Source organism: Pelobates fuscus, chromosome 7, assembly GCF_036172605.1.
Source record: "Pelobates fuscus isolate aPelFus1 chromosome 7, aPelFus1.pri, whole genome shotgun sequence".
Taxonomy (NCBI): Eukaryota; Metazoa; Chordata; class Amphibia; order Anura; family Pelobatidae; genus Pelobates; species Pelobates fuscus.
Window position 1 is genome coordinate 105,165,742 of NC_086323.1, and position 17,135 is coordinate 105,182,876.

Here is a 17,135-nt window from a genome sequence, read left to right on the forward strand (position 1 = left end):
TATGCTAGTTGTTGCCTGCGCAGAGGCTCGTCAATCATGTCAATTGTTTTACAACATTTAATATAATATCATATTCGAGTGTGCTTTTTATCATCTTTCTTGCCATGAAATTGTTACCTTGTTAGGTGGGAAGTATCTGATTGTGAGTGATCAGTATGGCTGTTGCGTTTAACCAGTGTCGGCCTAATGCATTGCACAGACTCAATCCGTTGTGGTTTGATTAGTGTCTATTTATTAACGCATAGCTGTTATGCTCGTACTGACAGAGTAGGCGAGCGTATGCTGCTTTTAACCAACCACGAGCTGAGTGTGAGCGTGTCTGTATATATCCTACTGTGTCGCAGTTGGTCATTATGTATGCAAAATCTGTGGTCCCTAGGGGCATTATAGCATAAACCATGTATTCCTGTAGCGTGTTAAGCTAGCATAGTAGAGCTAAAAACTATATGCACGTTATGTAAACTCAAATAACCTCTTAAATGCGTGCTACTGTAATCTTTTACGGCAGAAGTGTTACATTGGTTAGACATCGTCTGACACTGACATATCCTATAATGTACTGTAACATGGCATGTACCTGTGTTTTTATGCCGGATGAACAACATACAGTGCATTTATATGCTTAGGTTGCTGTTGCATGTTGTATAGCGTTTTAAACTAACAGAATAATGGAGAACCAGCATCAGGTGATGAAAAATGGGTACAAATTTAGTATCCATAAACAGATTAAACTAGAAAAGAATTGTGAACGATTTGTCGTCCTGCATGACTCCTAGTTTTATGACATCTTACAGACGGGTTGCATAACTATGCAATGGTAACGTGAACAAATTACTCGTGTTTTTCGATCTCCCATAGGTGTTCTATATCTGTCGAGCGTATTTCCAATGCTCAGCGCGGCCCTTGCATATATGCATCGTCTGCTGGTGGCTAAGCTGCCTAACAAAGATCTATATAGATTAGAAGAGAACATATGCAATATATGAACATTTATGAGTGTGGAGATTTGAGTATTATTCCCTGCATTCAGGAAGGACCTGCATATTTATATTGATCTTTTGCATATTTATGTTAACCCCTTAGGAAGTAAATGCAATCTTAGAATTAAAAAAATATGAGCTATACAAGGTGGCCCTGTCAATCCTCTGAGACATCTTAAACAATGCAGGTATAAGAATTTATAGATATGCTATTGCACGCTTAGGAGTTTCCAAACGCACTTAATAAAAAAAAGAAGGAAAAAAAAAGAAACATCTGAGTCACTTCACTGGAGCGGGTGATTTGGCGCCCTGTGTGAGAGGACTGTCCAGTGCAAGGCTTCCAGCTGCCTAGTTAGTGTGTCCGCTAGTTTCTTTCCAGTATGGCTGCGCCGTAGGTTATTACGGGGTTTGTGTGCGCTCAGTGGGTCAGTTGTTCCCACCTGAGTCCCCCCAGCTCCTCCAGTCACGGCAGGTCCTCCCCCTTCCCCCCCAAGGCTTGCGTCCGTGCCCGCGGTAAGCTCCACCGCACTGTGGACACAGCTGTCTAGCTTCTCCCTCCCTGTAGGATCAGCAAGGGCTCCAGCCTCCTGCACCTCCCCAGCTGCAGCAGAGCCCCCCTGGAGCTCCAGTCCCGACTTGCCTCTCCCGCCTCCGGTCTCAGCCTGGGCCTCTGTCACGTGCGCGCAGGTTGCCCCTCGCTGTATTAACATGGAGTGTCCGTCGGCCATCTTAGCTCCATGTGGGCATACCTTGTGTGTCTGGCATTTCCCCATCTCCAGTTTCTGAAGCATGGACTCTTGGGCCGGGATCACCCCCCCAGTCGGGTGTGGGGGGGGGGGAACGGGACCGGGCCGTTTCTCCTGCTTCTCCTCTTCCTGTTGCCTGTTCGTGTAGCGTGCCTCAGGCTTCTGGGGCTTGCCGTGCTCCGATGGCGTTGCCTGTCGGGTCGGTATCACAGCTCTGTGCTCCCGGGTGCCTCACCTCTTGATTGCTCGTCTTTTCGTGGGTGTTGTGGTAGGTTTTGTGCCCGTTTGCGTGCATTTTGTGTCCCTTGTTGCCGGAGCCGGCAAGGATGGCTGCCGCTCGGCTCGGTGGCCCGGCCCCCCCGGTTTGCTTAATTTTTTACACAAGTGTCAGCAGTGTCAAAAAAAGACACCGAATGGCAGCGCTCCACGTCATTATCAATGCAGGAAGGCATAAAATGTCACAGGAAAAGGCACCAAGGCAGAAACTGGCTCTGTAAAATTACGTGGATTAGGTTCCAATGTGGACACTGATGTCAACAATGATGCAGAATCTGAACAGAAACAACAGGTATGGTGGCAGAAATACCCACGCACTACGCTAAGTCCACTAGGTTTAGAGGTTATATTGCCTGCCACTCTCCTGGGGTAAGTAATGAAGCCATTTTAGAATGAGCGCCTTTCTGTACTGCGGTTTCTAAGTCTGAGAAGAGGCAGCCGCAGGTGCCTAGTGGACCCAGGTAATTTTTCAAACCGTTCCCAAATAGTGTAACTACTTAACTTGGGCATGGCTGTATTGGTTATTGTGCTTAGACTATTCCTTTAAATATATATATTTTTGAACATTTTAATTTGTATTGGTTTTCTCATTTAAAAACAGGTAAACCTCTTGTTATACAGTTTAGAGCACGACAATGATGTAACATTAGAAAGACCGAACGCACAAGCAGCATAATATAATAAGTCCTGTTAAATTTTCCCCATGGCAAACAATAGTATTGAGATCTGTACAATATAAATATCCTTAGTTTTTGTAGTACTAAGATAATGGAAAAGATTATTGTACTGATATGATAAATCTTCAATGGTTTACTGTTTTATCAATTTCGTTGCCTTGAGTATATTTTATATCTAACTGTTATTAACCATGTATAGACTATTTGTTTTTCCAATTTGTCTTAATTATCATATTGCATGTTAAACTTACATACCTACAAACAATATACAAAAAAAGAAACAGTAAAGAAGGGTAACTTGTGCTCTGAGGTGCCTATGTAGTTGAAGAGGGGAGTTGCAATAACTGTTTTAATATTATTCTAAACGGTTTGGTTGATTCAGAGACAATATTTCGATTTACAACTCGTAAATGAAGCCATACAATAGTTCCATGCCCATTCAGTTAACTTGTAAATCAATATCTTGTATTAAAAACTCATACCACTTAGACCAGATTTTATTATTTCATAATATTTCCATTGTTAAAATAAACCACTTTTTCCATTGCCTCGTGGTGATTAATTTGGGTTATAAATTCAGTTGAAGTAGGAATTTTCTCACTCCTCCAATACCTTGAAATACAGATCCTCGTTGCCATTAAAATATGATTATTAAACATTTTCCAGAATTTAATAAGCAAGTAATATCCATATGAAAAAGGAACTTTTTAGGAGTCAGTTCCGATATATTTACATATAAATCCTTAAAAAGTTGTATCTTAAAATCTTCCGTCACATTCACATTAGGGCAATCCCACCAGATGTGTTTTAAAGTTCCAAGATCTTTATTACATCTCCAACATTGGTTGGAGTATTGAGCTTTAAATTTACATAATCTGGTGGGAACCAAATACAACCTGTTGAGGATTTTATACAAATGTTCTAGTATATTTATACAGTTTACTGATTTTCTAAAATGGCCAATGGATTCAATCCATAATTGGTGAGAAAAGGAATTACCAAGGTCTTCTTCCCACTTTATAATAGATTTATTAATAATCTGTCTAATTTTAGAAGAAAGGAATTGACCGGAAAATAAGTATATCCAGAGGAGACTGGTCCACTAATTGAATTTTTTTTTAAAATTAACAATTCTAATATATATATAAATTTACCCATGCTTTTTACATAAAAGCATGGGTAAACTTAAATTGTCTTAAACTTCTTAAAGATTTGAAAGATCAAAATAAAATTTGGGGTAATACAATACTATCCTGGATGGGTAGATTAAACTTGTTAAAGGCATACTTAATACCCAAACTGGAATATCTCTTTCATATGATTCCATTAAGAGTCCCAAATAAAATATTGAACCTTTTTGATTATTTTATTCTTTTGTATGGGCGGTGAAAAAAGCAAGGATAAATCGGAAAAAAACAATGATATCGCATGTATGTGAGGGGGGATTATAATACGGTTTTATTCTCCCATTTTTTTAGAGTGGGGAAACATAAATCCTTGGGGAAAAACGTGGTATAAGATTGAGAGGAAACATTGCGATAATATGGACCCCTTTCTATTTCTTTGGGTAGATAGTAAATCATTCAAAAATCTAATGATTGATAACTTGATCATCTCTCAAATTTATAAATCTATTGATCCTATAAAGAAGTTATTTTTTACTCAAAATCAATTGTCCTGCAAAGCCCCTATGGAAGTGGTTAAAATATTGATATAAGTTAAAATTGGTCAACTGGGTTCAAATATATCACCTAACCCCTTTTTGGATATGCAACAGAAATATTATTTGTTCCTTTAAATATTAGCACTGCAGTATAAACCATTTTTTTTTTAAATCAGCTGGAAATTAAGAAATGTTTTAAGAAAATAATCGTTTGTCATTTTACTTGTAATAAATTTGTGAGTAGTACAAATGAGAATGCAATTTTTTTTCAGGTCTATGTTTTGGTAAAGAATTGTTGGGAGGAAGATCCTGAAAAGAGACCAGACTTTAAGAAAATTGAGAACACACTTGCCAAAATCTTTAGGTATAGTTGTATCATTTTTAATGTATGTACTTGGATTTGTAAAGCCATTTAAGGGTTTTGGAGGCATCATAATAAACCATGAGAATGAAGCTCGAGTGGTTCACACATTTCTCTAGAAGCCAGAGATCAAATTATTTTCCCTAATACAAGATTTGGTGTTACATATTTTTCATTGAGGCTTAACCCCTTAAGGACCATACTTCTGGAATAAAAGGGAGTCATGACATGTCACACATGTCATGTGTCCTTAAGGGGTTAAGTGTCTGCAGACACATAGCCAATGAATGATGGCAAAAGTTGGACAAAATAAATATTGCTAAAGTTGGATGGGAGCTTCCATTTGTGTGATATTCGTGAAGAGCAGACAAGCCAGGTAAGTGTCAAACCATTCAAAACAGTTGGATACCTCACTGTGAGATGCCACCAGGGTATTCTTAGTAACATTACACCATAACATTACAGCACACTCAGTGTTTATGGCACTTAGATTGCCTCTTTAATGAGTTCTGTAAGAGAACACAATTTAGAGTGCTATTGCAAGTTTATTTTTGTTTATAAAAACAATTATATTCTCTACTCTTGCAATCTCTACTCCAAGCCTTAATCTAAAGGAGAATAAGAATGTTGCTCTGAGTTTCTTATTTTACCTGATAATGATAAATTAGATTTGATGCCCCCTTTAAGAGAAGTGATTATATGAAATATATCTCTATGGTACTAGTTGCACCATTAGTTCCGTATGAATATTTTCCAGTAACAGCAGCACTTTGTAATCTAATTTTAACCTAGTTTTAAATATAATAACCCTTTTAAATATGCCTTTTTCAAGTTGTACTGTAATCATCCATGTGAAACTATATCAAATGCTACTTCAAAATCTAAATAGATCACATCCACTGCTTAATCTTAATTTACGTATATTCTATTCATATTCACCCAGGATACATTTTAATTTGAAATAATATGTCCTTCATAAAACAATGTTGACTCCTTCTAATGGTATTACTCTGTAACAATTATTCTCAAACATCCTGTAATAGCCATAATAATTTTCAATACAATAGATGTCAAGCTAACACTTTTGTAATTTCTAGGTTGAGAGAGTCATTTCAAATCTGGGTATGACGTTTGATCAAATGCAGAAAAAAGCTTGCTTGGATGTTAAAATAATCATCTGTCTTCACTGTACCATCTTTTTACCCCTTGACTTGAATTACCATTACTATTTATACGTAATACTTTATTTATGTTTCCTGTAAAACTAAAATTATTTTTTTAATCGACAATCATTGGTCCAACTATGGTATTTTCCATAATATGTCTATGTCATGGCCCTGTTTTGTAAATGGTGACCTAACCTCCTCCCTAAAGCTACAGTAACCTTTGTAGATCAAACTTTATTCTACCAGAATTTTCTTTTTTTCGTCTCTCCACTTTAAAGGACACCTGTCGTCAAATTTAGCTTCTAGTTTAAAACAAAAAAAGCGAGAAGTGAAAATGTTTTGAAAGTTGTCCTGCTATTGTATTAATTAAACAACATGTATTTATTTTCCCTTGTGATTAATATTTTTTTTTATTTCCTCTGTTTTAATACTATTCTAATACAAAAAGAGAAGTCCTGCGCTTAAGCAGCAAGGACTACAACACACATCCGCCCCAATATATAGTAAAAACCAAAGAAAAGAAAATGTTACTTGCGCTTTCTCCTTAATCCCTATGTATATTTAGACAAATGGAGGTCATTTAGTTGCTCCAATGGCCATTGGAGGGAATACCCGCCTGCCAACGTCAAGGCAGACCCCCCTAAGCGGGTCCTAACACTGACCCTTCAGCCTGCTTCCTTGAGCTTCTGGCAAAGATATCTCTAATGAGACAGAAAGGGGTATTTTTTGTATAATAACAAAAAATACCCCTTTCTGTCTCATTAGAGATATCTTTGCCAGAAGCTCAAGGAAGCAGGCTGAAGGGTCAGTGTTAGGACCCGCTTAGGGGGGTCTGCCTTGACGTTGGCAGGTGGGCATTCCCTCCAATGGCCATTGGAGCAACTAAATGACCTCCATTTGTCTAAATATACATAGGGATTAAGGAGAAAGCGCAAGTAACATTTTCTTTTCTTTGGTTAATACTATTCTAGTTGCTTATTTTTTAGTTTCTTCTGAAATGTACGTATAAGTATGTAATTTACAATAAGATATACATTTTGTGAGATCTTTATCAATTTACCTTTCTTGTATGTACTGTTAGCCATGAGTTAGTTATTCAAAAGGGATTCAAACAATAATTTAAAATAATGCATTTATCCATATCTAGTAACTTCCATAACCAGACAAATGAAAGTTACATGGACACCCTTATACGCCGGTTGCAGTTATACTCCAAGAACCTGGAACACCTTGTGGAAGAGCGCACGCAATTATATAAAGCAGAAAGAGATCGTGCTGACCGTCTAAATTTCATGCTGCTCCCTGGGTAAGTGTCCCTTTTTAAAGAAAAATATATATATGCATATGTCAATCAGGAATACATATCTGTATGTGATTAGAGGTAATGTGCATAAGTAAATCTAACTGTTGCTCACTAAGGCACATTTTAAAATGTATCTCTAAGCACTGCTGGCCAAACTGCTTTTTAACATATGAAGGAGTTACTCAAACCAAAAACTTTGTTTTAAGAAAACCCTCCCTATACTTGCCCATCCCCCCGAAAATGTTAAAAAAAAAAATATATATATATATATATATATATATCATGTAGACAAAACCTATGTGCTCTATAGCCAAGGTCATGTTCTACCTACAGCCTGATTCTAATCCGTAGAGGTCATTCCCCCTCATATGGATGGATGGATGTCAGGCAGAACGGGCTGAGGGGAGGACATGGGCGGCACGGAGGGGTGGTTATGCCACCATTGTCTGTCTCCTGCCAACATGCTGTGTGCTTAAGTCAGACAATCAATTTGCAGAGAACTGACAAAAGGCCAGCCCAGAACTCTTGTTCCAGGCTGGGTAATGACATGCCACTGATATGCTGGAGGAGGAGTTAGAGTATAGGGCTTAAACTCTATATGTGCAGTGTTTCATAGCAAAATGCTGCGCACACAGACAGCAGGCACCATGACTATTTCAGATCAGTGACGTGGACATGATACTTTGAGTAGCCCTGTAACTATGCCAGACACCAGAAATGTATTAAAATGGATAGAGGGCCAATCTGTGTCATCATGTGATCTTAGCAACCTTCTGCCTGCATGGTTTCTATATATGTATAGTATATAAACTGCAAATAGTGTCTTCTTCATTATTTATTTATTATTTATTTTCATTTCGGCAGTGTTTGTAAATGTGTAGGGATGCCTATAACCATACTATTGAAAGTTAAAATATTATCGAATTCCAGATCAAATACGATGATGGGATTATGAGTCTGTGGTTGAAAGTGTTATAAGGAAGTCAATGATGATTGCTAGGTTGATCAGATAAGGACAAGAGTTTGCTTACAACTGTGAAAGAGTTATTTGCTGGCTATAGTTGATGAATGTTACAAATATTATATTGCAGGGCAAAATTGACTGTTGTGTGTGATTGCCATGCTTTCAAGTCTCATTGTCCAATTTTCTTTGTGCAATATCAGCCACATTTGGATTTACTCAACAAAGTTGAAAAATTAGGCTAATTGACAATGGAATTGAACAAAAATTTTAGCCCAAAATAACTGAATTGGAAACTTAGCTAAAATTAAGAATCATGCCAGTTTAGCTTTATTGGTCTACATTTTCAATTTTTCTTGGCATATTTCCACATTTAACAGATTTTGGAGGAAACTCCTTTATATTCTGTGCAGGAGAATGTGGAGGTGAGATGGGTAGGAAAGTCATTTACAGGGAAGAGAAAGGCAGTGGCTTTAAATGTCTAAATGGTAGGAAAAGTCATTACAAATAGTCTTCACAAAAGCAACAGATAAAGACCCAAAGAATTGCTTAAAATGATAATCCATTCAAAAATGTTTTATCACAGCAGGAATTAGACAGTCAGTCAGAGACAATTAAAGGACCACTAAAGTCACTCAGATCACATAATTTATTTTAGAATCTGCAATGTTTACATTGCACGATTAAGACCACTTCTAGTTAAACTTGGTCATTTGACACAGAAGCCCTCATAGAAAAAAAATATTTAATGCTTTCCTATGGAAGAGCTTGAATGTGCTTGCGGGGCTCACCACGCATGTGTATCAGGTTCCCAATTCTGTTCTATGAAGGGCATTGTACTGGACCACGTCTGAGGATTCATTCATTGCCTCCTCAATGACATTGCGGGATGCGGAGAGATGAGCAAAAAGGTGAGTGGAGAGGTGAAAAAAGGTAAGTAAAATTAAAATAGTTTTTATTGCAAATGACTGGGGTCCTAAATATACCTAGGGACAGGGACACTAAAGCATTAGGAATACAGGTTTGTATTCCTAACGCCTTAGTGTTCCTTTAACACTTATAAATTGGTAAAGTAAGGTGCTACTTTGCTACACATATAGAAGTGCTCCTACTTATCTTTATCTGTAAGATGTCGAAGAGTTGCCTTAATAACAAAATGTCTGGCATTTGTTGAACTGTGTTACATACACTGATCAGCCACAACATTAAAACCACTGACGGGGAAAGTCAGGGCCGGTGCATGGATTTTTGGGTACACAGGCGAAGATGATTTTGGCGCCCGCCTTCACCTGTGTGCCCCTCAACCCACCTTTTGTTTCTTATCCCCTTTTTAAAATGTCTTACACCCTTTCAGCCCTTTTGTATTTCCACCCCCAGGCCCTTCTGTGTAGCGCTTTCATCCCCAGCCTCTCTGTGAACTTTCTTACTCCCAGGCCCATCTGTGTGTCTTTCTCCCCCCTCATGTCCCTCTGTGTGTCTTTCTCCCCACTCGCCCCCCCCCTGTGTTCCTCTCTCCTCCCCTCCATGTCCATTAGTGTTCTTCTCCCCCCCTTACCTGTCTCTTAGTACTCCCCCATTCCCCCTAATGTTCCTCTCCCTTCTCTTTTAGTGCATCTGTGTTCCCTTTCCCTTCCCTCCCCTGTACCTTAGTGCCCCTCTTAATGTTCCCCTCCCCTCCCTCTTTTCTGTGTTCTTTCGCCCCACATAGCATTCTATGCGCCCCCGTCCCATAGTGTTCTTCCCCCCCTCCCCTGTCCCATAGTGTTCTTTCCCCTCCTCCCCTGTCCCATAGTGTTTTTCCCCCTCCCCTGTCCCATAGTGTTTTTCCCCCCTCCCCTGTCCCATAATGTTTTTTCCCCCTCCCCTGTCCCATAATGTTCTTTCCCCCCTAACCCTGTCCCATAGTGCCATAGTGTTATTTTCTCCCCTCACCTACCCCATAGTGTTATTTTCCCCCTCCCCTGTCCCATGGTGTTCTTCCATCCCCCTCCCCTGTCCCAGTGTTCCTTACCATCCCTTTCCCCTGTCCCATAGTGTCCCCCCCCCGTCCACTGTCCTATAGTGTTCCTTACCATCCCCTTCCCCTGTCCCATAATGTTCTTTCCGCCCTTCCCCTGTCCCATAGTGTTCTTCCACCCCTCCTCCCCTGCCCCATAGTGTTCTTCCACCCCCCTTCCCTGTCCCATAGTGTTCCTTACCAACCCTCCTCCCCTGTCCCAGTGTTTCTTACCACCCCTCTCCCCTTTCCCATAGTGTTCCTTACCACCCCCTCCCCTGTCCCATTGTGTTCCTTACCACCCCCTCCCCTGTCCCATAGTGTTCCTTACCACCTCCCTCCCCTGTCCCATAGTGTTCCTTACCACCCCCTCCCCTGTTCCATAGTGTTCTCCCCCCTCCCCTGTCCTATAGTGTTCTTCCCTCCCCTCACTTGTCCCATAGTGTTCTCCCCCGTTCCATAGTTTTATTTTCCCCTCTCCCCATGCCCCATAGTGTTCTCCCCCCCTTCTTCCCCCCCTCCCCTGTCCCATAGTGTTATTTCCCCCCTCCCCTGTCCCATAGTGTTATTTCCCCCCTCCACTGTCCTATAGTGTTCCTTACATCCCCTTCCCCTGTCCCATAATGTTCTTTCCGCCCTTCCCCTGTCCCATAGTGTTCTTTCCACCCCTCCCCTATCCCATAGTGTTCTTCCACCCCTCCTCCCCTGCCCCATAGTGTTCTTCCACCCCCCTTCCCTGTCCCATAGTGTTCCTTACCAACCCTCCTCCCCTGTCCCAGTGTTCCTTACCACCCCTCTCCCCTTTCCCATAGTGTTCCTTACCACCCCTCCCCTGTCCCATTGTGTTCCTTACCACCCCCTCCCCTGTCCCATAGTGTTCCTTACCACCTCCCTCCCCTGTCCCATAGTGTTCCTTACCACCTCCCTCCCCTGTCCCATAGTGTTCCTTACCACCCCCCTCCCCTGTTCCATAGTGTTCTCCCCCCTCCCCTGTACTATAGTGTTCTTCCCTCCCCTCACTTGTCCCATAGTGTTCTCCCCCGTTCCATAGTTTTATTTTCCCCTCTCCCCATGCCCCATAGTGTTCTTCCCCCCCTCCCCTGTCCCATAGTGTTATTTCCCCCCTCCCCTGTCCCATAGTGTTATTTCCCCCCTCCCCTGTCCCATAGTGTTCCTTACCACCCCTCCCCTTTCCTATAGTATTCTCCCCCATTGTCCTATAGTGTTCATTCCCCCTCACTTGTCCCATAGTGTCCCCCCTCCCATAGTGTTCTTTTCCCCTCTCCCTGTCCCATAGTGTTCCATACCACCTCTTCCTCTGTCCCACAGTGTTCCTTACCACCCCCTCCCCTGTCCCATAGTGTTCTCACCCCCTCCACTGTCCTATAGTGTTCTTTCCCCCCTCACTTGTCCCATAGTGTTCTCCTCCGTCCCGTAGTGTTCTTTTACCCTCTCCCCTGTCCCATAGTGTTCTTCTCCCTTTCCCCTGTCTCATAGTGTTATTTACACCCCTCTGCATTCACATAGTGTTCCTCCAACCTCCTCCCCTGTCCCATAGTGTTCTTCCACCCCCCCCGTCCCACAGTGTTCCTTACCACCCCCTCCCCTGTCACATAGTGTTCTCACCCCCTCCACTGTCCTATAGTGTTCTTTCCCCCCTCACTTGTCCCATAATGTTCTCCTCCGTCCCATAGTGTTATTTTCCCCTCTCCCCTGTCCCATAGTGTTCTTCTCCCTTTCCCCTGTCTCATAGTGTTATTTCCCCCCCCTCGGCTGTCCCATAGTGTTCCTCCAACCCCCTTCCCTGTCCCATAGTGTTCCTCCAACCTCCTCCCCTGTCCCATAGTGTTCTTCCACCCCCCTCCCCTGTCCCATAGTGTTCTTCCATGCCCCCTCCCCTGTCTCATAGTGTTATTTACACCCCTCTGCTGTCTCATAGTGTTCCTCCAACCCCCTCCCCTGTCCCATAGTGTTCTTTTCCCCTCTCCCTGTCCCATAGTGTTCCATACCACCTCTTCCTCTGTCCCACAGTGTTCCTTACCACCCCCTCCCCTGTCCCATAGTGTTCTCACCCCCTCCACTGTCCTATAGTGTTCTTTCCCCCCTCACTTGTCCCATAGTGTTCTCCTCCGTCCCGTAGTGTTCTTTTACCCTCTCCCCTGTCCCATAGTGTTCTTCTCCCTTTCCCCTGTCTCATAGTGTTATTTACACCCCTCTGCATTCACATAGTGTTCCTCCAACCTCCTCCCCTGTCCCATAGTGTTCTTCCACCCCCCCCCCCGTCCCACAGTGTTCCTTACCACCCCCTCCCCTGTCACATAGTGTTCTCACCCCCTCCACTGTCCTATAGTGTTCTTTCCCCCCTCACTTGTCCCATAATGTTCTCCTCCGTCCCATAGTGTTATTTTCCCCTCTCCCCTGTCCCATAGTGTTCTTCTCCCTTTCCCCTGTCTCATAGTGTTATTTCCCCCCCTCGGCTGTCCCATAGTGTTCCTCCAACCCCCTTCCCTGTCCCATAGTGTTCCTCCAACCTCCTCCCCTGTCCCATAGTGTTCTTCCACCCCCCTCCCCTGTCCCATAGTGTTCTTCCATGCCCCCTCCCCTGTCTCATAGTGTTATTTACACCCCTCTGCTGTCTCATAGTGTTCCTCCAACCCCCTCCCCTGTCCCATAGTGTTCTTCCACCCCCTCCCCTGTCCCATAGTGTTCTTCCACCCCCCCTGTCCCATAGTGTTCTTCCACCCCCCCTGTCCCATAGTGTTCTTCCACCCCCCCGTCCCATAGTGTTCTTCCACCTCCCTCTCCCCTGTCCCATAGTGTTCTTCCACCTCCCCCTCCCCTGTCCCATAGTGTTCTTTACCACTCCCCTCCCCTGCCCCATAGTGTTCCTTACCACTCCCCTCCCCTGCCCCATAGTGTTCCTTACCACCCCCCCTCCCCTGTCCCATAGTGTTCCTTACCGCCTCCCCTCCCCTGCCCCATAGTGTTCCTTACCACCACCCCCCCGTCCCATAGTTTTCCTTCCCACCCCCTCCCCTTTCCCATAGAATTCTCCCCCCTCCACTGTCCTACAGTGTTCTTTCCCCCCTCACCTGTCCCATAGTGTCCCCCGTCCCATAGTGTTCTTTTCCCCTCTCCCCTGTCCTATAGTGTTCCTTACCACTCCCCTCCCCTGTTCCATAGTGTTCTCCCCCCCTCCACTGTCCTATAGTGTTCTTCCCCCCTCACTTGTCCCATAGTGTCCCCCCTGTCCCATAGTGTTCTTCCCCCCCCTCCCCTGTCCCATAGTGTTCTTCCCCCCTCCCCTGTCCCTTAGTGTTATTTCCCCCCTCCCCTGTCCCATAGTGTTCTTCCATGCCCCCTCCCCTGTCCCATAGTGTTCCTTAGCAACCCCCACCCGTCCCATAGTGTTCCTTACCACTCCCTCCCCTTTCCTATAGTATTCTCCCCCCTCACTGTCCTATAGTGTTCTTTCCCCCTCACTTGTCCCATAGTGTCCCCCCTCCCATAGTGTTTTTTCCCCTCTCCCTGTCCCATAGTGTTCCTTACCACCCCTTCCTCTATCCCATGGTGTTCTTTCCCCCCCTCCCCGTCCCACAATGTTCCTTACCACCCCCTCCCCTGTCTCATAGTGTTCCTTACCACCCCCTCCCCTGTCCCATCGTGTTCTCGCCCCTCCACTGTCCTATAGTTTTCTTTCCCCCCTCACTTGTCCCATAGTGTTCTCCCCCGTCCCATAGTGTTCTTTTCTCCTCTCCCCTGTCCCATAGTGTTCTTCTCCTCTCCCCTGTCCCATAGTGTTCTTCTCCTCTCCCCTGTCCCATAGTGTTCTTCTCCTCTTCCCCTGTCCCATAGTGTTATATCCACCCCTCTGCTGTCACATAGTGTTCCTCCAACCCCCTCCCCTGTCCCATAGTGTTCTTCCACCCCCTTCCCCTGTCCCATAGTGTTCTTCCACCCCCTCCCCTGTCCCATAGTGTTCCTTACTACCCCCCTCCCCTGTCCAAAAGTGTTCCTTACCACCCCCTCCCCTTTCCCATAGAATTCTACCCCCCTCCACTGTCCTACAGTGTTCTTTCCCCCCTCACCTGTCCCATAGTGTTCTTTTCCCCTCTACACTGTCCTATAGTGTTCCTCACCACCCCCGTTCCTCTGTCCTGTAGTGTTCTTTTCCCCCCTCCCCTTTCCCAAAGTGTTCCTTAAGGTGGGATAAGGTGGATGTTAAGATGCTTGTGTGTCATTTAACTGTGGAACAGATGGCAGCAGGATGAACTATGGGAAGAAGGTAGGCTGACGGAGGCAGTATCATGCTCTGGGCAATGTTCTGCTGGGAAACGTTGGGTCCTAGCATTCGTGTGGGTGTTACATTAACACATACCACCTACCTAGAGATTGTAGTAGACCACGTACACCCCTTCATGGCAATGGTGTTTCCTGATGACAGTGGCCTCTTTCAGAAGGGTTCTGCCACTCTGCAAAACTTGTTCAGGAATGATTTGAGTAACATGACAAATAATTCAAGGTGTTTGCCTTGGCCTCCAAATTCCCCAGATCTCAATTTGATTGAACATCTGTGGGATGTGTTGGAACAATACATCTGATCCATGGAGGCCCCATTTCACAACTTGCAGGACTTAAAGGATCTGCCGCTAATGTCTTGGTACCAGATACCACAGGACATGTTCAGAGGTCTTGTGGAATTCATACCTCAACACATCAAAGCTGTTTTTGCAGCACATTGGGGACCTACATGCTTTTAGGCAGGTGGTTTTAATGTTGTGTTGATCAATCACATAGTATTAGGCAGAAAGGTAGAGTCATTGCTGTTGCTCTTGTACCTTATTGCAGGCCAGTGGTGAAATCACTTAAAGAAAGTGGCAGAGTTGAACCAGAATACTTTGAAGAGGTTACAATTTACTTCAGTGATATTGTGGGCTTTACTACCATCTGCAAGTACAGTACACCAATGGAAGTTGTGGATATGCTGAATGATGTCTACAAAAACTTTGATAATATATTGGACCATCATGATGTGTACAAGGTATATATTCCGTAACAAACCACAAGTGCTGTGTGTTTATTGTTTTATTGATATCTAAAGCCATTGTTTGCCAAGTATGTATCCTATGTTATGATCTTCGCATTCAAGAAAATGGTATCCTGCTTTTTTACTCATCTATTGTAACAGTCTTATAAAAGACTACCTCTGACATATTTTTTTTATCTTCTGTAATATCAAAATATAAACAAAAACAGAAAAACTGAATTAATATTTTAAGCAATATTTTTAAAAGATAATGAATTCTTCCAGGAAAGCATTGTTTTAAAAACAAATTACAGTTAGAGTCTAGAAAAACTAATTTCTCTGACATAGCTTTAATGTGTTCCTACTTGTAGCTACAAGTGAACTAATAATGGCAGATCCCACTTCTCACCACTCACACTGTAAGCAAGTTTCAACAGAAAAGATTCAATGTTTGCAAGCTAATATTGCAAGAAAATACCACATATTCCCTAAAAATAATTTCCTCTATATTTTTGTAAATTATGAATGAATAAATCAGACATTGACATTGTGTAAGATCATGTACAGGTGCTCCTATCTTAACAACCGAGTTCTGTTGCTACGACTTGGTCGTTAAGCGATTGGTTGATATATAAGAACCACCGCTTATCATTCGCCAAATTTCTTATTCGTGGGTTCTCAGTCATGGAAAAGATGCGAGGTACAGCTTTGTACTGTAAAGCTGTACCTCGCATGCTTGCAGCGAATGAAAATCTGCAAATGCAAGTCAAAAAGGTAAAAAGTTACTTTTTAAAATGTCAGCATAAAATGTATGTTGTCTCCCATCAGTGATATTTTGTTTAAATGAGTGGAACTAGCTACAAGGAGCTCCTCCCCCTCCCCCCAACCATAGTTACTACTCTGTTGATTAAGCCATTTTCATCAGTAGTCTTGAAAAAAGATTTTGTTTTAATCAGATTTTCCTCAATATACACAGATTAAAAAATTATATGAATAATGGGTGTAATTTAAGTAGAATGTTATTCTTTCCTTTTTTTTCTGTGCGTCTTAATTTAATTAGATCATCACTATATCATTATATCTGCATCAGAACAATAGATTTGCAAGGAGTTATTATCCCATTAAAAGCTCTATTCCCAAGTATCCATATTGATTTTTTTCCTAACTTGAAGCAAACTTGGTGCCCATTGCCGTACATGCAAATTGAATTTCTTCATGAGTAGATTTGAGAAATCCAGGTAACTAGAGTAGAGTGGGTGATGAGCACTGAACAACAAATCACTGATGTGAGTCCAATAATTAGGTGCATTATTGTTCACCAACATTACATGCTTATATATGTGAATTAATTATAATATGTTTGATCAATTGTGAAGAGCTTCTAAGGGAATTTTGAATCGAAGACTAATATTGTCAAACTGGAAACATAATTGATTCATCCAATTTATTTTTCAAGTATACTTGACATCTTTCCTGCAGGTTGAAACAATTGGAGATGCCTATATGGTGGTTAGTGGCTTGCCAAATCGTAATGGAAACAGACATGCTGTGGATATATCCAGGATGGCTCTGGATATCCTAACTTTCATGGGCTCTTTTGAACTTAAACACTTGCCAGGTTTACCTGTCTGGATAAGAATAGGAATACATTCAGGTATTTATTTTTTGCGGGGGGAGTGTATGAAGTGGTCATGTCATTGGTCATGCCTACTTGAGCTTAATATATAGGTTTTATATGAAACATATTTATACTTATGTAAGAAATTATGACCCACTTACAAGGATATTCTTTTAGGGAATGTGTGACAAGACACAAACACAAGTGTATAATAAAATGTATTGTTAATATTGATTTAGGATACTGTTACAGATTTTAGGATATACACAATACACATAGTAAAAGGGCAATACTAAAACATTTAAATGAAGATCTTCCCCTTGCGCCTTCATCTTTGGTAGTCTGGGACAGTCTCCCTCAGT

General features: G+C 42.5%; 1 protein-coding gene across 1 annotated transcript in view; it reads left to right on the forward strand.

Annotated features, from left to right (window-relative positions):
- Positions 1–17,135, forward strand: part of GUCY2C (guanylate cyclase 2C) — a 103,632-nt gene that overhangs the window by 73,900 nt on the left and 12,597 nt on the right. The window contains exons 20-23 of the mRNA XM_063427406.1: positions 4,615–4,706; positions 7,017–7,175; positions 14,978–15,170; positions 16,635–16,809. Of these exons, the coding sequence (XP_063283476.1) occupies positions 4,615–4,706; positions 7,017–7,175; positions 14,978–15,170; positions 16,635–16,809 (619 nt within the window). The remainder of the gene's footprint in view (positions 1–4,614; positions 4,707–7,016; positions 7,176–14,977; positions 15,171–16,634; positions 16,810–17,135) is intronic.